At 37.8% G+C, this 19,741-nt stretch overlaps 2 protein-coding genes across 2 annotated transcripts; both read right to left on the bottom strand.

Annotated features, from left to right (window-relative positions):
• Positions 1-1,056: 1,056 nt before the first annotated feature.
• On the bottom strand, positions 1,057-5,754 carry LOC113670897 (G protein-coupled receptor GRL101-like). The gene is made up of 7 exons (XM_089191628.1): positions 4,732-5,754; positions 4,088-4,178; positions 3,324-3,398; positions 2,274-2,327; positions 1,898-1,954; positions 1,537-1,653; positions 1,057-1,154 (listed from the first exon to the last, which is right to left on the bottom strand). The coding sequence occupies exons 1-7, from the start codon at positions 5,746-5,748 to the stop codon at positions 1,057-1,059; spliced, it is 1,509 nt and encodes a 502-aa protein (XP_089047754.1). The 5' UTR covers positions 5,749-5,754.
• Positions 5,755-6,987: 1,233 nt separating this feature from the next.
• Positions 6,988-19,302, bottom strand: LOC149049818 (uncharacterized). Its single transcript, XM_089191622.1, has 5 exons — positions 19,232-19,302; positions 10,343-10,414; positions 10,123-10,194; positions 8,552-8,623; positions 6,988-7,134 (listed from the first exon to the last, which is right to left on the bottom strand). The coding sequence occupies exons 1-5, from the start codon at positions 19,300-19,302 to the stop codon at positions 7,059-7,061; spliced, it is 363 nt and encodes a 120-aa protein (XP_089047748.1). The 3' UTR covers positions 6,988-7,058.
• Between the last annotated feature and the right edge of the window lie 439 nt (positions 19,303-19,741).

Here is a 19,741-nt window from a genome sequence, read left to right as displayed (position 1 = left end):
TTGCAGGGGTCAATGGAAATAGCAAAGCAGCTTTGCACTTTCGTCTCATCAATGTACTTCTGATTTAGTAGGATACGCTGGTTAATTCTCAGTACACCTTTTTTTTTTTTTTTTTTTTTTTTTTTTTTAATCCATACAGACTCCATGTAGATTGGAGAAGAGCAAAGTACTGTTATTATCACGCCTGAGCTTAACAATCATTCCATGTGCCAATTCTAGGTTGCCAGTTACTTTTACTTAATTTTTTTAGTTTTTTTTTGTTTGTTTGATTGATTTTTTTTGTTGGTTTTTTATGCGTTGTACAGTTTTAAGTCTGATAATCCGTCCCGCTCTCAAGGTATTACCGAAACTTTCTTCACTTTTTCCATGAAAGGGAAGTCGCATTCGGTCGAATATAAATCTTAGGCCACCCCTTTTGTTCCGACAGACGGTCCACAAATAAACTCCTTCAAACTGCTTCTACTTCATTGCAAATCAGATGGTAGTGTGTTGTCTTTATCACTTTTCGCAAAGAAACAAGTCATTTCTAGAAGGCAAAGTAACTTAAACTCTCTCGACGGTTTCATTTCTAGAAGGCAAAGTAACTTAAACTCTCTCGACGGTTTTATTGATAATCATGTGGTTTAACAGCGTTGCTTACTTAATCACGATTACAATCTCATTGTCCATACATCTTTAAGCCTCTCTGTTGTTTGTTTGTCACAAACGTTTTCACCTTGTTTCAGAAATTTATGTTACTTTTCCAGAGACGGCTTCTAATCGGTGCTACAAAATTGTTCTAAAACCTGATCTTTTTTTCATTGTAAGCAAAAGCAATACATGAAATTTTATTTGACAAGAGAGAAGATTAAAATAGAGCAGTATAATGAAACTCGGAAACATGCAAGAAAAAGGACCTCAACCGTCTCCTACCAACATATTGTGTATACATGTTGCAAATGCTAAGTGCTAACGCAACTTCTGAGTAAAACAAGAGAAAAATATGTGTCTAGGTATCTTTGTATTCAGCGAGTGACTTTTTTTTTCCAATTTTACCGAACTAGTTCACCGTAGTCTTTACGATCCTGTGGAGTAACTGAACTTTTTTTTCTGTTTAGTTTTGCTGTCTTTTCTCGCTATCTGCTTATTCCAGCTCGAAACTACAAATCTAAGTGCTACATAGAACATTTATAGTTATATTTTAGTTAAGTCACTGCCTGTGTCATATCAAGTAGTTTTACTACTCTGGTTTAGCTGGGACATTCTTGCTCTCATCATCCTAACCCATTGTGTCTCGGTATTCTTTAGCTTCCTCAAATGTTTCTTTACAGAGAGCAGATGGTTCATCTGGAGCGATCTTACGTTCCTCTTCTTCTTCTTCCTTTTCTTCTTCTTCTTCTTCTTCTTCTTCTTCCTTTTCTTTTTCTTCTTCTTCTTTTTCTTCTTCTTTCTCTTTTCCTTCTCTCTTGTTGTCTTCGTGTTCAATAGCTTCTTCGCTGGTTTCCTTCAAAGGAGTTGATGGTCGGTCCGAGGTAGTTCGATCATCTCTGTCACTACTTTTGGTTTCAAATTCAACGGCCTCTTTTTCTTCTTCACCCTCAAAGGAAGTTGATGGTTGTTCTGTGGAAGCTGCCTGTTGTCCTTCCTTGTCCTGTTCAGAATCCTGCTTTTGTTCTGATTTGAAACAGAAGGAAACAAAACCTTGATATTTGTTAATCGGTAAGTTGATTGATAAGTCAATCGGTAAGACAATTGGTTAATTTGGTATTGAAAACGTAATTTGGAGTTGAAAAAATATAAGTAGTTGAACTAAAAAACTACAAAGGTGGCTTTGGCGTAAATTAAAAAGACAAAAATTAAGAAGTGGTGATGACTTATGAACCACTTTAAAACTGATTTGGTACGATGAAAACTTTACCTTGTCCATAAGTCATAGTTTGGACTGCATTATCTCGTGGTCCATTGTATGGATGAACTGAAATGGAAAAAATACAGATTAAGATTAATTTTCTCGTTAGCAATCAATGTATTAGCTCCGAATGAAAATATTGATGACATTAAGATTTCCTTTCCATGACAGAGATGAACAAAGTGAGCATCCAAGCACCTCTTTCTTTGGAAAAATGATGACCCCTCAGATCTTTTCTTGAAAGAAGTCTCAGCGCAATGCTTTCGGGGTCCTCTCAGGTTCGTTTCGTTTAACTCTCTGTAGGTTTTCCCATTAATACTTACTATTTTCTGAAAGAGCATTCAAGGCTATGTCCTTTGATACAGACTCTCAGAGAACGACTCACCTTCCACAACAACCATTTGCAAATTTCCTCCGTTGCCCTCGTCTTCGTCTTTTTCTGCTTGAACAACAAAATGGTATCAAATTATCCAACAGAAATATTCTTAAATGTTCACAGTACATCATCCCTTATCCAACGCTAGTTGAAAAAACTTATATTCACGATCGAGTGTTACATGTGTCACAATAAGCAGTCTAACAAAAATAAAATTTCTTTAAAAAAGCACCTTCTCCGCCAATCAACAAATGTACTTCTTCTTCTTGAGCTGCAAATATCGAACACAACAAATAAGTGACATCTACTTCAGGATAACAGTTAAACTTTGTGTGTTTATTTCATAGGTGTTCCAACACATTTAAGTTAGGCTAAAATAAAGTCAAATTCATTCTCTACCCTATTGGCCCACGAGGCGGCGAAGTTGTTCCGGGTTTCCTTTGCATGCAACAATCATTCTGATTCATCGCAGGTCACCCGCCTTTCCCGCCTTCTTACAATATTCGTCGAGTTTTGTTAATTGAAAAAGCCAAAAAACAGAAAATGAAGCAGTTGTTTCTATTTCTTTATTGCTTTTGCAACTCATTAATGGGAGTTCTTCTTCAAGTTCTTCCAATATCTTTAAGGAAAAAACAAATAAAGGTGTTACCACCTAGTTTGAGTTGGTTACCAGCTCACGGTCGTTTCATACCCGGTCGATTCGTATCCAGTCAGTTGAGTTGTTTAGTACCCAGCTCGGTCGTTTCGTACCAATACTAATAAAGTATACTGTTAATGTCAAGTATGTTTAAAGTGAGGTCTCTTATTTTAAATAGCGATACAACTTGTGCAAAACAAGTTTTGTTAATGTGGCATCCGTTCTTACTACACGACCACCAAAGGTATATTGAATAAATAAATAAAGCTATAAAGAAAATTAAGGAATAAAAAGTTTTCTTTTTGGTCCTTCATCCATTATTTTGACATAAATCAGCTTCCTAACTAATGTATCTTGTATTCATAGATTATTCTTTTTGGTTTGTCGGGATAAATGCCAAAGATCAATTTAACAGAAGTTACCTTGCTCTGGATCTGCTTGTCCAAGTTGCACCATTTCCACCATTTCAAGCATTCCATCGTCTCCCTGTTCCTGATCTACCGTGACCAATCAACATACATGTACAATAAATATTCATATTTATACATGTATACGTGTAAACTTATATATATATGTATGCTCATATAATCTAACAAGCTGTGAATACTCTAAAAGTGACCTTGGATAATTTCTTATTATATTTACTGAGCTTTTCCATTGATGCGATAATGTGAAAAATAATGGCAATTGAACTGAGTGGAGTACAATTTGGGCTGAAATCATACGTGTGATTTCAAAATCAACCGAGTGCATAGCGCAAGTTCGATTTGAAATCATAAGTATGATTTCAGACCAAAATTGCACGGCACAAGGTTCAATTACCACTTTATTACATCCATTTTGAAAAACAAGAGTTTTGGAAACAATGGTTGCAAAATTTGCCACATGATACTCTTCGTCTTTCCTTTTCCTGCAATTAGATTGGTTACTTTATACAAGCCTTGATTGGTTGTTTTGTTTTCAGCGTTGCCTCCTCATTGGCCGGGAAAATGAAGCAATTTAAAGTAAGAAATGGTGCACCAGTCAGAGCTAATCAAATTACAAGAACCACCAGTGATTTCAAAATGGATGTAATCAAGTTTCTAATTCCATTAATTGCACTGAGCCATATTATTTTCAGGCAAACTGATATGAGCTTTTCTTTCTTATCACAAAAATATGATACCTTGAAAATGGTAAACCTTACCTTGATGATCTTGTTGTTTTTTACGGAAAGAGAAAAAGCTGCGCACATGGTTCATCAAAATTCGCAGTTTAGGTCGCAATATGCCCTGCACCTATTAGGGGAATGAAAAGTGAATATTTCATTAAATCTGTATAAATTAAGATAGAATATAACAGAGAGTTTACAAATGTAACTTTCATAAACAGTGATAAAGCTTATCATACATTTTAAACACAAGGAGAGCCGATTGCTAGAATAAGCCTGTTAAGTTGCATGGCCATTTATCGAGTTCTGATATTTTCCGAATGCCTCAACATGAACTATGTGAAACTGTTCAAGTAGCTTTCAGAAATTTCATGTGCAGATATTTGTAATAATATTTTTCAAGGAGCGGGAAATTTTTGTGTGAAACAAATCATTTTGAAATTCAATGTCACAACCGTGTTCATTTGCAATCGCAACATTTGATAAGCTACCTACTTCTTTCTTTTATGAAAAAATTCTTCCACTGGACGATAATTCCACGATAAAGTTTTTTCTAGGAAGCCTACGAAGTATATCTTTCATTATCTACTTTTAAGCATTCCGCGAGAATACGTAATTAACGCATAAACACGGTGGAGTAATACGTCATTCCACTTTACTAATTTACGTCCCTGACATACCTGAGGGGTTGATAGGGTGTAGATAATTGGATTCAAGGCTGAGTTAATTGGCAGCACAAACACTGCGATCCAGGCAGGAAGATCTCCTCGGGGACTGTAATCTTTTTCAACCAAAGACCTGATGCCCATGACTATTATCGGCATCCAACAGGCGCAATCTGTGAGGATGATAAAGAAGACTCTTTTGGCCAATGCTCTCTCCCTTCTGGAACTTGCGTTCTTCTTTCTTGCCTGCACCTCTCGTCGGGTTCCCTCCCTTGCAAGCTGACGGCTGGAGCGATAACTTTTAAGGAAAATTGCGACATAGGCCACCGTCATGAACAGGAAGAGGAGGAAGTTTAACCCGACAAAGATAGCGATGGAGAACTCCCAACCAGCTGGAAACCTGTTGGACAGTTGCAGTGGGAGGCACACAACGGAACGTCCGTAGTAGGCAGGGCGCCCTAGGGCGTCATAAAAGTAGCCAATGTCACTGAGGGGAAGGAATGCGATGACAAAACTAAGGACCCAAATAATCGCGCACAGAATGTGTGCCTTCCTGCGAGTCAGCCCTCTGCCATGGTATGGGAAAACGATGTTCTTCAGCCTGTCAGCAGAGATGAGCGCCAGTACCATTACAGACACCTCACTGGACAGCACTGAGATCGCACCTGTAACCTGACACCACAAACCGGATCGCCACTGGAAGTCATGCAGATAGTAACTTCCCGACCATAACAGGTCTTTGGCACCTAAGGTGACCAAGTAAACGCCCATCAAGCAATCCCCAACTGCTAAGTGCATTAACATGATAAGCTGGACTACGTTTCTCTCTTTAAAGATTAGACGCCACACAATTACGAACACAGCACCAAGCAAAGAAAGGATTCCGATTGCCCAAATACTTTTACGTGGAGCTGAGTCGCGGAACATGCTCTCGCAACTGGCGAAGCTGTCGTCGTATAAAGAGGTGCATTGGGCGTCTTCTTTGGTCAGATGACAACACATAAGACTGGTGTCCACTATCCTATAATCCATAATGTAGAGGGCAAATACAGTAAGGATAAAAACGCAAAAGATATGTTGTCACTCACACTGAAAGGTCATGATCAAAATATGGGGTATAATTTATTTTCCAGGTTGCTGTTGGCTCAATCTAGGGATAGTGAATCGAATGGTCTTTGAGGCATCAAGCTTTCCACTGATTTTGAAGCTAAGTGAGGTAGGCTGTGATTATATGGGGCCTCAAAAAAGGAAAAAGGAAACCATAACATTGCAAAAGATTGTAACTTCAACAACAATCTCTGTATAGCTACAATTTTTCAGTAGGTTAAACTGACCTAAACCAGCTAAATATTTGCGGAGTCGGTATTGCAGGAAACTTGAAACATAATATAATATAATATTGTACGTTTCACTGACCATTAAAAAAAACTTACACTTTCATGATGTCCTTCATTCTATCGAAAAACCCGTTAGGAAGCTCAGACATTTCGTTATTTTGCATATTCCTAAAAATAAAAAAGGCTACCATCGATAAATAGGTATGGATAAGAAATTGAAACTACACCGTGATGTCAAAACGTGTGCCCCCTTGTTGCGTGTTTAAATTATGTTTAAACGCCGTGAACATTCATCCTTTTTTATAGCCCAACGTCTCCGGATTCCAGTCTAAATCGATCTCGGAAGAAACCATGAGGTTTGTGTAAACTGGCGATCCCGATTTCTTTAAAGGTGCCTCTCGCTCTGTGCTCGCAATAAATACCTGTAATCTTTTCTCAAAAATAAGCCAGTTAAGTTTTTTTACTGTACCATTGTACCAGCGACATATTAACTGCAGTAGGATAAAATTCGCTAGAATTCAAGCAGTTTAGTCGTTAACTCTTTCATTCCCAAGATCACATTAATCATTCTGCCTTCCATTCAGTCATTCTATTGTTAGTTTGGAGAATTTGGTGCAGGATCAACAAATAATCCCCTAACTGATGTGTTCCCTATTCTCATCACTTTTCTCTTTGATATTGTATTAATATTGCAGGGAGAAATGCTTTCTTGGTCACTCGTTGGAGTTAAAGGGTTAAAAAAGTCTTTTCAGGATCCTCTTGCAAGTTAAACGACAACAACTAAAACAGAGTAAATACGGTTTCTCTGTATTTTTGATGCAAAAAATATAAAGCTAGCGCTAGAACATCATGTTCCTATTTCATGATTTTCAATTTAAAAGTGTGTTTATTTACAGGAAGTCATTGTTATAAACCAATTTTCACTTTTAGTAAGCCCAGTAGGATCCAGTGGGCTTTAAGATATAATGTGGTGGTCTAATGATGAATTCATCAGTGGGTATATGCTCACAAAATAACCAAATTTGGAAGGTCCCTAAAGTTTTCGTTGGTGACACCGGGAATCTTGTTATCAGAAATAGTGCTGTGGAGAAAAAAAAATCGGCGTTAGGAAGTAAAAAGTCACAGCGGTAATATCCACCATAATATGAGGTAAGGGCAACTGCTCACGGGAAAGTGTTATGTGGTGTGATGTTTTGTGGATCATTTGTTATGATGTGAATTAATAAAGAGTGGTTTTGCAGGGTATGACTGGAATGTTGAGGTATTGTGTGGTGCAGTATGACATGGTAAAGTGTGATGTGATGTGCCATGGTGTTCGTTTTGATGATACAGTGTGCTCTGGTGTTATATGACATGGAAAAGTGTGGTATGATGTGCTGCAGTGTGCGTTTTCATGATATGGTGTGCTGTGGTGTGGTATGACATGATAAAGTAAGATATGACGTGTTGCGGTGTTCCTTCTCATGATATGGTAAGCTGTGATGTGGTATGACATGATAAGATGTGATGTGATGTGTTGCAGTGTTCCTTATCATGATTTTGTGTGCTGTGGTGTGGTATGACTTGGTAAAGTGTAATGTGATGTGTTGCCGTGTTCCTTCTCGTGATATGAAGTGCCATGGTGTGATATGACATGGCAAAGTGTGATGTGATGTGTTGCGGTGTTCCCTCTCGTGATATGGTGTGCTGCGGTGTTCGTTTTCATGATATGGTGTGCTGTGGTGCGGTGTGGTATGACATGATAAAGTGTGATGTGATGTGTTGTAGTGTTCCTTCTCATGATATGGCGTGCTGTGGTGTGGCATGACATAATAAAATGTGATGTGATGTGTTGCAGTGTTCCTTCTCATGATATGGTGTGCTGTGGTGTGGTACTACATGGTAAAGTGTGATGTGATGTGTTGCAGTGTTCCTTCTCATGGTGTGGTGTGCTGTGGGGTAGTATGACATAGTAATGTGTGATGCGATGTGATGCGATGTGTTATAGTGTTCTTTTTATGATGACGTGTGGTACTGTATGAGATAGTAAGGTGTGTCTTTTGTTGAGGGTTTCAGAAATTATAAAGTTTGAGCAATGTTGTAGGTTTCAAAATGATGCGATGTGCTGTAATTCAATGGGGAAAAGTGTGGATGTGAGATGGTTTATGTGGTCTTTAGTAATCTACATGTAGTGTGGTCCGCAATGTCAAAGTATGATTTGGCATCGTATAGCATCGTATGATATGGAGTGCTTCTTGAGATAGTAAGGTATGTCTTTCGTTGAGGGTTTCAGAAATTATAAAGTTTGAGTAGTATTGAAGGTTTCAAAATGATATGATGTGCTGTGATTCAATGGGGAAAAGTGTGGCCGTGAGATGGTTTATGTGATCCTCAGTAATCTACATGTGGTGTGGTCGGTAATGTCATAGTATGATATGGCATCGGATGATATGGAGTGCTTCTTAAGCATACAAAAAAAGAAAAATCCATCAGGTGATGTTTGCAAATGTTGTACTTACAGAACCTGAAGTTTTCTCGTGCCGCTGAAAATCCCTTTGGGTAAATTCTTGGTGTTATTTTCGGACAGATACCTTAAATGTAAATTATGTTTTAGATAAATGCCCAAATTTTTTTTATTGGACTGGCTAGGCAAACGAATAAATGTTTATCTGTAGAGGCATGACTTTGCACCACGGGTACGAGATGTAAACACGTGCATCAACAGGGAAACTAAATGGTAGCTACAAAGTAATAGTTACAGAGCATGAACAGACACAAAACTTGCGGATTACAACAGTTATTCAAAGTAAACCCTGGTATATCGAGCTACTGAGGCAAACAAGATATCGTGGATCCAGAGTCAGCTGATAGTGTGATAGTAGTATCACAGACAACTCCCCGTCGTCTCGATCAGTTTTTCACCCGCGTTATCCCTTAGACTGTTTTCAAAGTAGCATATTCCAACGATATTATTTAGTCCAAATGGGAGCAATTCAGTTTTGCCACGCCCTTGATGGAGTTGTCTTTATTTTTTTTATAACAAAGAATCCGTCAAATTTCCCACGCATTACTTACTATTTTCAAAACAAATTGCAGTTTTAGAAGCAAGCAAAAGCGCCGTCGGCATGTTCTATACTCTCATGAATCAAGTTAGAATAAGCCAAATCAATAAAGTTTCAGAATCCTTGTTAGAATGGTTCAAATGATCTGATTGGTTGAATAAGATCAAAGCTGTCAAAAATGAATGTCAAACAATCAAAGTTTACAACCATCAAAGTGCACAATCTGTATTAGTTCACAAACTGAAATAGTACGTTCGGCAGGTCGAATTTAACACTGTTGCCAGAAGTTTTTCAGTCTTATAACAGAATCTTAAAGTGAAATGTGCATTTAAATCCGATCTAATTGTGGCTAATAAAGACACGCAAATTTTTTTTCATGACAACTATAAAACAAACTGCTGAAGTCGTATGTTTACTGAATGAACGACAGCCGAATTTACAGTTAGCCGCGATTGACCTCATCATGATCGCAGTCGCTCTGACACCGTCATGATTTACATGAATTTTAACAGTTATGCCTGTTTGGTTATGTTTTTCATGATTCCTGCTTGGTTCTGTTTTGTTTTTGATCACGAAACTATATATGCTATACGAGTGTTATCTATGTTTGATTTTTATTGCCGTAAGAAAGCTCACAATCTCACTGGGAGTGAAAACCTTCGAAACTCGGACTGCCCATTTCATTTTCTCTTTGAGGATTTTCGTCTCTGCTCACGTTTTTTAATAACATCAATCACGGCGCATGGCATGTTTACAAAAAATAGTAAACATTGGTAGATAGCGTGACAGCTTTAGCTCAGCTCCGTGTTTTGTACTCTGTTAAAAACACGTTCTTTCAATCAAAGACAGCGCGCGATAGCGAGATTAAAAAATGGATTCACTTTCATATAGAGACAGAATCCAAGGAATAGTTTTACTATGCATATTTTTAAATTAGAGGACTTATTTAGGTTCGATAATGCTTTCGCGGATTACAATATGTCATTATTAAAGAAAGTGATATCTTTGAACCCAATCACAAAACTTACAGCCCGTTTAAGTTGACCAGAGTACGAAGCAAATCCCTGGGGAGGCTCTTAAGCTTGTTATTGTCCAGTTTTCTGTGGCATATAATAAGTCAATGAAAATGCGACGAAGAAAGCTTTGGAGCACTGTGAAACATAGTATATCTCTTCAAAAATACATTTTGTGACGTCGGCGAAAACACTATTCATGGGACATCGGCGGGCGTAGTGCTTGATGACTTACATATTTAACAGCTTGGAGAGGTTGGCAAAAATATTTCCGGGTAGTTCCTCGAGTTGATTGCCTGACAAAATCCTATGGAAAACAGGGATAGCGTAAAAGAAACTAGATACCAAGTTGAAAGTTAAGTCTAGTTTCGCTATCAACCGTTTGAGGAGGATCGAGGACTAACCTGTTGCTTGCTGTTGATTACATAGCTACTTCCGATACTTGCTTCTTCCAATCAAATACGATTGCTTAAATCTGCTTTAACACTTTGCCTGAGGTAATGCCTCAGTTTTGCACTGTGCATCCTTTATTGCGCATAAAAATCACGTAATCAGAGGAATGAGCGCCCACACGGTATTGTGGGAAAAGAGGTACGATGGCCTTTAGCTCTTGAACGAGCACGGTGTCCTATATATATATATATTTTTTTTTTTTGTGCATAATTTTGGTGCAAAATTTTCCACTTTAAATTGGGGAAATTAAAAAAAAAATTATTCCTTAAGAAAAAAAGATAAGGCTAAAAGCGTGCACGAAGCCCGTTACTCGAGGATGCAAATTATAACCTTGAAAGGAACAACTCGAGGTACATGTTTAAATTTGCGTGATTTTCCCGAAATTACATATCAATTGTGCCATGCGCTGGACACTTTCTACCAATCAAGATTTTTTTACATGTGTTACTTTAAAAACCCAGTGCAGAAAAACGTACCGTTAACCGATGAAATGACGCGCGTGATTAGTACCAGTACAGGTATAAGTGGGGTGAGTTTGGCTTATCATCCAAAACAAGCATGGTGACCTATCCCTTTTATTGTAATTTCGAAAGAGACATTGGTAAGGAACGTTTAAGGAAAGTTTAAAAAAATTACTTGTATGTTCGGTTACTTTTTTTCTTTGAGGAATCACCTTAATCGACAACAAAAACCTCAGCTTTATCCTTTAAAAAAAGATAATTACCAACGGTATTAGTTTTTATCAGAAAGGTTGTATTTGAACTAAGCAAGTGAAAGGATGAATAAATTAATAAATAAATAAATAAGAAAGTGAGAGAGCAACAGCTAAATGAATGAATGAACGAAGAAATAATTAAACTAAATGGTAAATTTAGAATTTTTGTTTCAAAATTTTGTGCATTAGAAAGTACTTGATATTCGATTTGTTCTTTTGTAGCAGTTTTCTTCATCAATTCGTTTCTCTTGATATTTAAATTTTAAGTCTTGATGAACTTAAGGTTTCATATACATTTATTAGAACTTAGGTAGTATCTAATAACACCAGCAAATCTTTATTCTTCTAGCATACTCTTTGTTGAAATTTATATTTTTGAACATTTGCTTTAATTATCTGTTTTTTCCCCAATCCTGGTCCCCCTGTTAATGAAAGCGCTTGCCTTGTAGCTTATTTAGAAAATTGTTGGTTGGAAAGGTGAGTGACATCAACATTATTAATTAAGATTTAGCACTTTTGAGTTTTATGTTTGAAGGAAGGATGTTTAAATCATTCTCCAAAACTAAGGAATTCTTAGATGTAATTCATCACTTACAGATGTTCAAGCTTCTTTAAACCTTGGAAAAGTCCTTGGGGCAGGTTTTTAATTTCGTTAGCAGGTAATTTAGTGTTAATAACTGGGTTGAAAACGTAAATTAGCCACCGTAAAGAGTAAAAAAGCTGACGTTTCGAGCGTTAGCCCTTCGTCAGAGCGATTAGAGGAATTGTGGGTTGTGTATGGATTTATATGTAGAAAGTGGAGCTACGCCATTGGTGGGAATATTGTGACGAAAAAACAGGAATAAATTAGTTGAATGAAAAGCGCTCGTTGATTCCGTGGGGATTAAGGGTGCCGATTTGGAATATAAATTTTTGTTCTAGTGTTTTACGGCTTTCCGAACTGCCTAGATGTAAGGAAAGGCCGCAAACTGCCATATGCTGTTTAGAATGATAAGGAAGATTAAAGTGTCTAGCGACTGGCTTGGATGCGTCCTTGTCATTTATTTCCACATCGCGAAGGTGTTCTCGGAATCGGTCACCCAGTCGTCTTCCTGTCTCGCCGACGTATAACTTATTGCAATAAGTGCAAGTTATGCAGTAAATAACATTGGCGGAGGTACACGTAAAGTGATGAATGATCTTAATGGATCTTTTGGGTCCCGATATTTTCTCTACGTTGTGAATGAAAGGACAAGTTTTGCATCGTGAGCGAGCGCATTTAAAAGTTCCAGATTGGTCATTGGTTTGAAATGAACTCCTGACTAAAAAGTTGCCTATGTTTTTGTCACGTTTGAATGAAATAAGTGGGGGTTGCGAAAAGATAGTGCCAGTCTCTGAATTGTTTTGGAGTAATTTAAAATTTTTAAGAATGATAGATTTAACTGCGTGGTTGTGAGCTTTTAAAATGCGCTCGCTCACGATGCAAAACTTGTCCTTTCATTCACAACGTAGAGAAAATATCGGGACCCAAAAGATCCATTAAGATCATTGATCACTTTACGTGTACCTCCGCCAATGTTATTTACTGCATAACTTGCACTTATTGCAATAAGTTATACATCGGCGAGACAGGAAGACGACTGGGTGACCGATTCCGAGAACACCTTCGCGATGTGGAAATAAATGACAAGGACGCATCCAAGCCAGTCGCTAGACACTTTAATCTTCCTTATCATTCTAAACAGCATATGGCAGTTTGCGGCCTTTCCTTACATCTAGGCAGTTCGGAAAGTCGTAAAACACTAGAACAAAAATTTATATTTCAAATCGGCACCCTTAATCCCCACGGAATCAACGAGCGCTTTTCATTCAACTAATTTATTCCTGTTTTTTCGTCACAATATTCCCACCAATGGCGTAGCTCCACTTTCTACATATAAATCCATACACAACCCACAATTCCTCTAATCGCTCTGACGAAGGGCTAACGCTCGAAACGTCAGCATTTTTACTCTTTACGGTGGCTAATTTACGTTTTCAACCCAGTTATTAACACTAAATTACCTGCTATACTCTCCCACCGACGCAGCACCACAGTTTCTTTAGAAACTTACCCCTTCATTCATTTTTAATTTCGTTGTTCGACAGATCCCTGAAAGCAATCGTTTATTTCATGAATCGCAACAGAAACAGATCCTGCTTAGCCCGGGGAATAGTGAAACCAAGTGCTCTTTGTCGAATGGGTAAGACTGATTACTTTCGAGGCCAAGCTAGAAAGCAGACGTTTGCATTACTTTTGGTCATTGCTTTGACCTGGATACGTTTAGGAATTGATAAGTTAAGAGGCAAAAATAAAACCTATGCTCGTTATGGCTAAGAAGGTAACGAAACTTGACCTGCCAGCCTCCATAGTTACTGTTAGTAAATACGTTGTTGATGATATTCAAACTGGGCACTGGGCTCTTTTACATTTGCAACAGGGTTTGGAGAGGTAGAGGGGGGAGGGCTTCAGAGGCTCACGCTTCCCTCCCCCCCCCCTTCACTGCACTAAATAGATTGATAGTTTCCTAACATCTGAGTGTAGATTGATTTGCTTTAATGCGTATTTCATCATGATTTCTTCCAAATTTTAAGGAAATAAAACCGAAAAACTAAGCCTTTTTCTTAAGTCAGAATGGCATGTCACAATATTTGCAGTGTACATATTTGTTCATGGTGTTATTTAAGAATAACAATTTTTTTTCCCCTTTCCCTTTTCAGTCAGTCTAACTTGACAAATTACGACTTTTCAGGAGGTAGAAATATAAGATAAAAGGGCTTTTAGATTTAATCTTCAACACATTCACCCACAGGTCATCTAAACTGATTAAATCTGTGAACATTTCTGGGGTTAGCTTCTTCAGTTTGTTGTCGCGCATCCACCTATAAGAGGGGCAAGAGAATCAATGTAAATCCAGACAGATAAACACACTGAAACGAGAAGCGGGGAAAACGGAGGGAGAGATATGCGGAAAGACAGTATAAAAATAGGAAAAACAATCTAGATAAAGGTTAAGAATGGACTGATAGAGGATAACAACAGAAAGACTCCAAAAAAATTCCGTAAAGGTTATAGATGATTTAACAAGCTGGTTTGCAGCCTTTACCATCATTTGGAATGATTAATGAGAAGTATAAAAATCTAATCATAGAACAGCCTTTGCAAGCTGGCTTGTCATAAATTGTAATTTCCCTATTAGTCTCCTTGCCCTACGGTGAAAAATCGTTAACGTCTGTCGTCAGGATTTGCTTTTACAAGTTTAAATCCCATGCCAGAAAGTTCCTTTAATCATAACGTTATCAGGATCTTAAAAAGGTCTTACTTACAGCCTTGTTAAATTCCTCATTCCTCGAAACAGGTTATCAGTTAATTCGTTGAGATTGTTGTCGGACAACTCTCTGCATTGTTCATAGAAATAAAACAGAAAACAAAAATAATGGTACCATAAATGTCTTGAACCTGTGTGTAACATTTGATCATGTATTCTGACCGTCCGGGCGAGGGAAGTGGTGAATGACGCTTGCACAACCTCAGCAGAAGTCTTCACTAGAGACAAGTGAAGAGTTGTTGTCAGTCGAGTTGTTTATAGTCCGGTTCGTGCATACTGATTGGTCAGTTTTCCCATGGTGTTATTGTCTGCAAGACTCGAGTACCCGTTAGTAGGTCGTAGCCGATCGGCTTTGATCCGTCGGTAAAGGTCGTTCTCTTCGGTTCCATTTGTCTGCAAATGTTGTGAATAAGGCGTTTGTATGATAATGGCATCTGTTGAGGGGAGTCTGTTCTGAGGTAGTAAATCTGCTTTCCAGAATCTGTCGTCGAGATTAGTTGGTGCTGGAGGTCAGGCATTACGTAGAGTCCCAGTCGATAGTGTCTTTATAAACTAAATAATGTTCAGCGATGAGTATTTTGACGTCACCTTTTATTGCCTCTCGTTTGTGTCCACTCATGCGGTTGTTTTGGAAGTTTTTCCGATAAAGGATTCTTAGCAGTATGAGCAGTTGACCTTATTAAAGCTCCCTGTCTATTTTTTGGCTCGTCCTTGCCTGTGACGTTGGTCAGTAATTGATGTAATGTAGATATCTGTAGGCGACGCACCTATGACCTTCACTCTTTCTTTCTATTAATTTCTTCTTCATTTCGCACCTCCCGGGGCCGCAAGGCTTTTTGGTCTTACTCAAGTCGTTGCTACAGCCTTTGTATGGGGATTTTTCTCTTATGCTTGTAATTAAAAGGCCGTAAGGCCGCAGGGGTCATTAACGCTAACTGATAACTAACCCAACGTGGCACTAGCTAGAAGTAATCAAGAGGGAAAATAAACACATCAATGTAAATCACAAAAGAATTCAAACTTCTTTGCCGGGATTTCTAGAGGAATATTAGTTCCTCGTAAATCCAGTGAACCCAGCTTCAGTCGTTCGATCACTGACTGACGCACTTTCATAAGAGAGGAAATACAGAATACAGAAGAGAGGAAAAAATATAGGAAATTTATAGGGAATGATTGTCTGAATCTAGCACCTCTGGTCTAATATGTCGATCGCTGTTGAGTACAGCTTCAGTAACTATGAAGAGCAAGTCGTTTTCTACTTACAGCCACTCTAGGTTTTTATTTTCCTTGAAAATAATCGGTGGTAGTTGACTGAGTTGGTTAACGGACAAGGACCTGTAAAATATTTTTTTAAACAGTTACCCCATACCTTAAATGATTCAGTTTTAAGGTGCACAGTTAAGAATTGAAAAATTAGTTCGGATATATCAGTTCTCTGACCTTTAGAATTCATTTCAGGGAAAAACGTGTTATCATATTCTTGGTAAGCAGAGATCATTTAGATCTTTATGACGTAGGATTCAACGTTTGCATGAGAATGTTAGCATTGATGAAAAAGTTTTCAACTGAAAATTGCGAGTTACAGGTATTTACAGTTTTCTCAGGGAGGTAAGGTTACCAGATATCGTAGAAGGAAGGCTTTGCAGTTTGTTGGCGTGTAACCACCTGCAGTTAGTTTAAGGTGAAAATAAGCTTCTACCATCCTCACTTTGAATCCTCATTTTAGCTTTCATGTCTTTGTAATACGATTTCCAAATATCTATTTAAAATATAAGAAAAAAACGCCTACAAAGTGAATGTTGTAGGCAATACTAAAGAAACATCCTGCATGGTAATTTCTTTAAGAGTAATTTGTTTACGAGTCACTGTATCAATGAGAGAAAAAGATGGCGATGGATGCGATAAAACTTGACAAATGCAGATTCGTAAAAGAATTGAAAAAAGTCCTCGATAAGAATTGCCAATCAGTTGGCATGAATAATATTAGGCATGTATAGTGCGCGTGAGAATACTCTCAAATCTACAAAGCTAACTAAATATGTCTTTAAAAAAAATATGTAAAATTTTGTGCATATGAATAGAATGCAACAGCTAAATGAATGAATGAACGAAGAAATAATTAAACTAAATGGTAAATTCAGAATTTTTGTTTCAAAATTTTGTGCACTAGAAACTACTTTATATTTGATTTGTTCTTTTTTAGCAGTTTTCATCAATTTGTTTCTCTTGATATTTAAATTTTAAGTCTTGACGAACTTAAGGTTTCATAAACATTTATTAGAACTTAGGTACTATCTAATAACACCAGCAAATCTTTATTCTTCTTGCATGTTCTTTGTTGAAATTTATATTTTTGAACATTTGCTTTAATTATCTGTTTTTTTTCCCAATCCTGGTCCCCCTGTTAATGAAAGCGCTTGCCTTGTAGCTTATTTAGAAAATTGTTGGTTGGAAAGGTGAGTGACATCAACATTATTAATTAAGATTTAGCACTTCTGAGTTTTATATTTGAAGGAAGGATGTTTAAATCATTCTCTAAAACTAAGGAATTCTTAGATATAACTCATCACTTACAGCTTTTTAAGCTTCTTTCAACCTTGGAAAAGTCCTTGGGGTAGATTTTTAATTTCGTTGTTCGACAGATCCCTGAAAGCAATCGTTTATTTCATGAATCGCAACAGAAACAGATCCTGCTCAGCCTGGGAAATAGTGAAACCAAGTGCTCTTTGTCGAATGGGTAAGACTGATTACTTTTGGGGCCAAGCTAGAAAGCAGACGTTTAAATTACTTTTGGTCATTGCTTTGACCTGGATACGTTTAGGAATTGATAAGTTAAGAGGCAAAAAGAAAACCCATGCTCGTTATGGCTAAGAAGGTAACGAAACTTGACCTGCCAGCCCCCAAAGTTACTGTTAGTAAATACGTTGTTGATGATATTCAAACTGGGCACTGGGCTCTTTTGCATCTGCAACAGGGTTTGGATAGGTAGAGGGGGGAGGGCTTCAGAGGCTCACGCTCCCCCCCCCCCCTTCACTGCACTAAATAGATTGATAGTTTCCTAACATCTGAGTGTAGATTGATTTGCTTTAATGCGTATTTCATCATGATTTTTTCCAAATTTTAAGGAAATAAAACCGAAAAACTAAGCCTTTTTCTTAAGTCAGAATGGCATGTCACAATATTTGCAGTGTACATATTTGTTCATGGTGCTATTTAGGAATAACAATTTTATTTCCCCTTTCCCCAAATTACGACTTTTCAGGAGGTAGAAATATAAGATCAAAGGGCTTTTAGATTTAATCTTCAACGCATTCACTCACAGGTCATTCAAACTGATTAAATCTGTGAACAGTTTTGGGGTTAGCTTCTTCAGTTTGTTGTCGCGCAACCACCTGGCGATGGATGCGATAAAACTTGACAAATGCAGATTCGTAAAAGAATTGAAAAAAGTCCTCGATAAGAATTGCCAATTAGTTGGCATGAATAATATTAGGCATGTATAGTGACGCGAGAATACTCTCAAATCTGCAAAGCTAACTAAACATGTTTTGCGGTAATTTTGTCTTCTTTTTTTTTGATAACCCTGTTTGTTGGCCGTAAGGGTAATTTAGAGACAAGTGTCTATCGTAAACCCACCCACACCGACAAATACCTCGCTTTCGATTCTCACCATCCTATTTGCCATAAAAAGTCTGTAGCCAAAACTTTACTTAGGAGGGCTGATTGTCTACCATCATCACTCGATTCGAAGGCTGAGGAGAGGAAATATGTTTCCAATGTCCTAAAGGCAAATGGCTATACAAAAACTTTTCTCCGTAACTGCCAAAAACCAGTTACAAATAGTAACGCTCTTGATGAAAGAGAACCAGCGACTGGTTTTGCTGTTATTCCTTACATACAGGGTGTTACTGAACCCATCAAGAGAATTTTGAATAGCCACAACGTTAAAGTTGCTCAAAAACCTTTTCAGACTTTGGGGCATATTTTCGCCAAACCTAAGGATCATGTCACGAAAGAACAACGAACCGACGCCATTTATTCTATTCCTTGCAATGACTGTGATAACGAATACATCGGACAGACCAAACGCCAGTTTGGTACACGGTTAAAAGAGCACCAAAAAGCGGTTTTTCTTTGCAAAAAGGAAAATTCAGCTTTATCGGAGCATACTTGCCTAACCAACCATACAATTGGGTGGGATAATTCTAAAATTATCACTACTAATCGGCGTTACCACCAGCGCCTTTGTTTGGAGGCTTGGCACATTAACTCCGCCCACGCTCCTTTAAATCGTGACGATGGCGGTCTGCTTCCTGACGCCTATTTACACCTCGTCAGAAAAAAGGCCGCTAATTAGTGATCATATAAAAGGACCTCTTGTTGCAGCGTTTAGATCACCCCTGATGAAGGCACTAGACAGGAGTGTCGAAACGTTGGGTCTATGAATTGTAACTTCTTCGGTTACATTCATTAAATCTGCAAACCAGTGTAGCTTCAAACTATGTCTGTTTGGGAATTGTTTACGTCTGTGAAATGATTTTGAAATCCTTGTGCGAGTCATATGGCCCTTGGTTTGTTCTGTGCTGCGAGACAACAAATTTATTTTTACCTTTTAGTGATGTGTCTTTGAGTGTTGAAATATGGTTTAATTCTCGTGCGATAATCGTCATCGCTGGTCATGTTTGGGTTTGTTCTTGACCTGAATTAGGGTCCTCATTGGGAAGTTTTATCTAAGTTTTTTTTAAGAATTACTTTTAAGTGTCTTAGGTTTGGCTTCATGATTTTTTTGTTTACGGGTCCAAAGGCAGATTTTTCCTAAAATTATTATATAGTTGTAGAACATTGAATAACAACACTCAAACAGGATATGGCTTATTGTTTCGCGAAAGAAAAAATAAGTTTTCTCTAGATTTCAGTTCTCGGAGATTAGTTGAGATTGAAGTGCTTTGTTGTTCATTTCCAATGTCTTGTGAAATTGTTTGGGTTAGCGTTATAAAAATATGTTCACTCTGCTTAGGTCAGTTGTTGCGTAAGCCCAAACATCCCTACCGTTAGGATATTTAAGAGCGTGTACTTGGGGCTGAATAACACACAGAGACTTAGTCTTTCAGATGAAGAG

Source organism: Pocillopora damicornis, chromosome 2, assembly GCF_964200805.1.
Source record: "Pocillopora damicornis chromosome 2, jaPocDami1.2, whole genome shotgun sequence".
Lineage (NCBI taxonomy): Eukaryota > Metazoa > Cnidaria > Anthozoa > Scleractinia > Pocilloporidae > Pocillopora > Pocillopora damicornis.
Note: the sequence above shows the minus strand (reverse complement) of the source record. Positions and strands in the feature narration are given on the sequence as shown.

Coding starts and splice junctions, on each gene's coding strand:
- LOC149049818 (XM_089191622.1), bottom strand. CDS start 19,302: ATGACCAGCGATGACGATTATCGCACGAGAATTAAACCATATTTCAAC. Junction 10,415..19,231: donor CAAAGACACATCACTAAAAG/GTAAAAATAAAT, acceptor TGTTTTCCATAG/GATTTTGTCAGGCAATCAAC. Junction 7,135..8,551: donor ACGAGAAAACTTCAGGTTCT/GTAAGTACAACA, acceptor TTTTCTCCACAG/CACTATTTCTGATAACAAGA.
- LOC113670897 (XM_089191628.1), bottom strand. CDS start 5,748: ATGGATTATAGGATAGTGGACACCAGTCTTATGTGTTGTCATCTGACC. Junction 3,399..4,087: donor AAAACAACAAGATCATCAAG/GTAAGGTTTACC, acceptor TGGTCACGGTAG/ATCAGGAACAGGGAGACGAT. Junction 1,955..2,273: donor GCAAATGGTTGTTGTGGAAG/GTGAGTCGTTCT, acceptor TTTCCATTTCAG/TTCATCCATACAATGGACCA.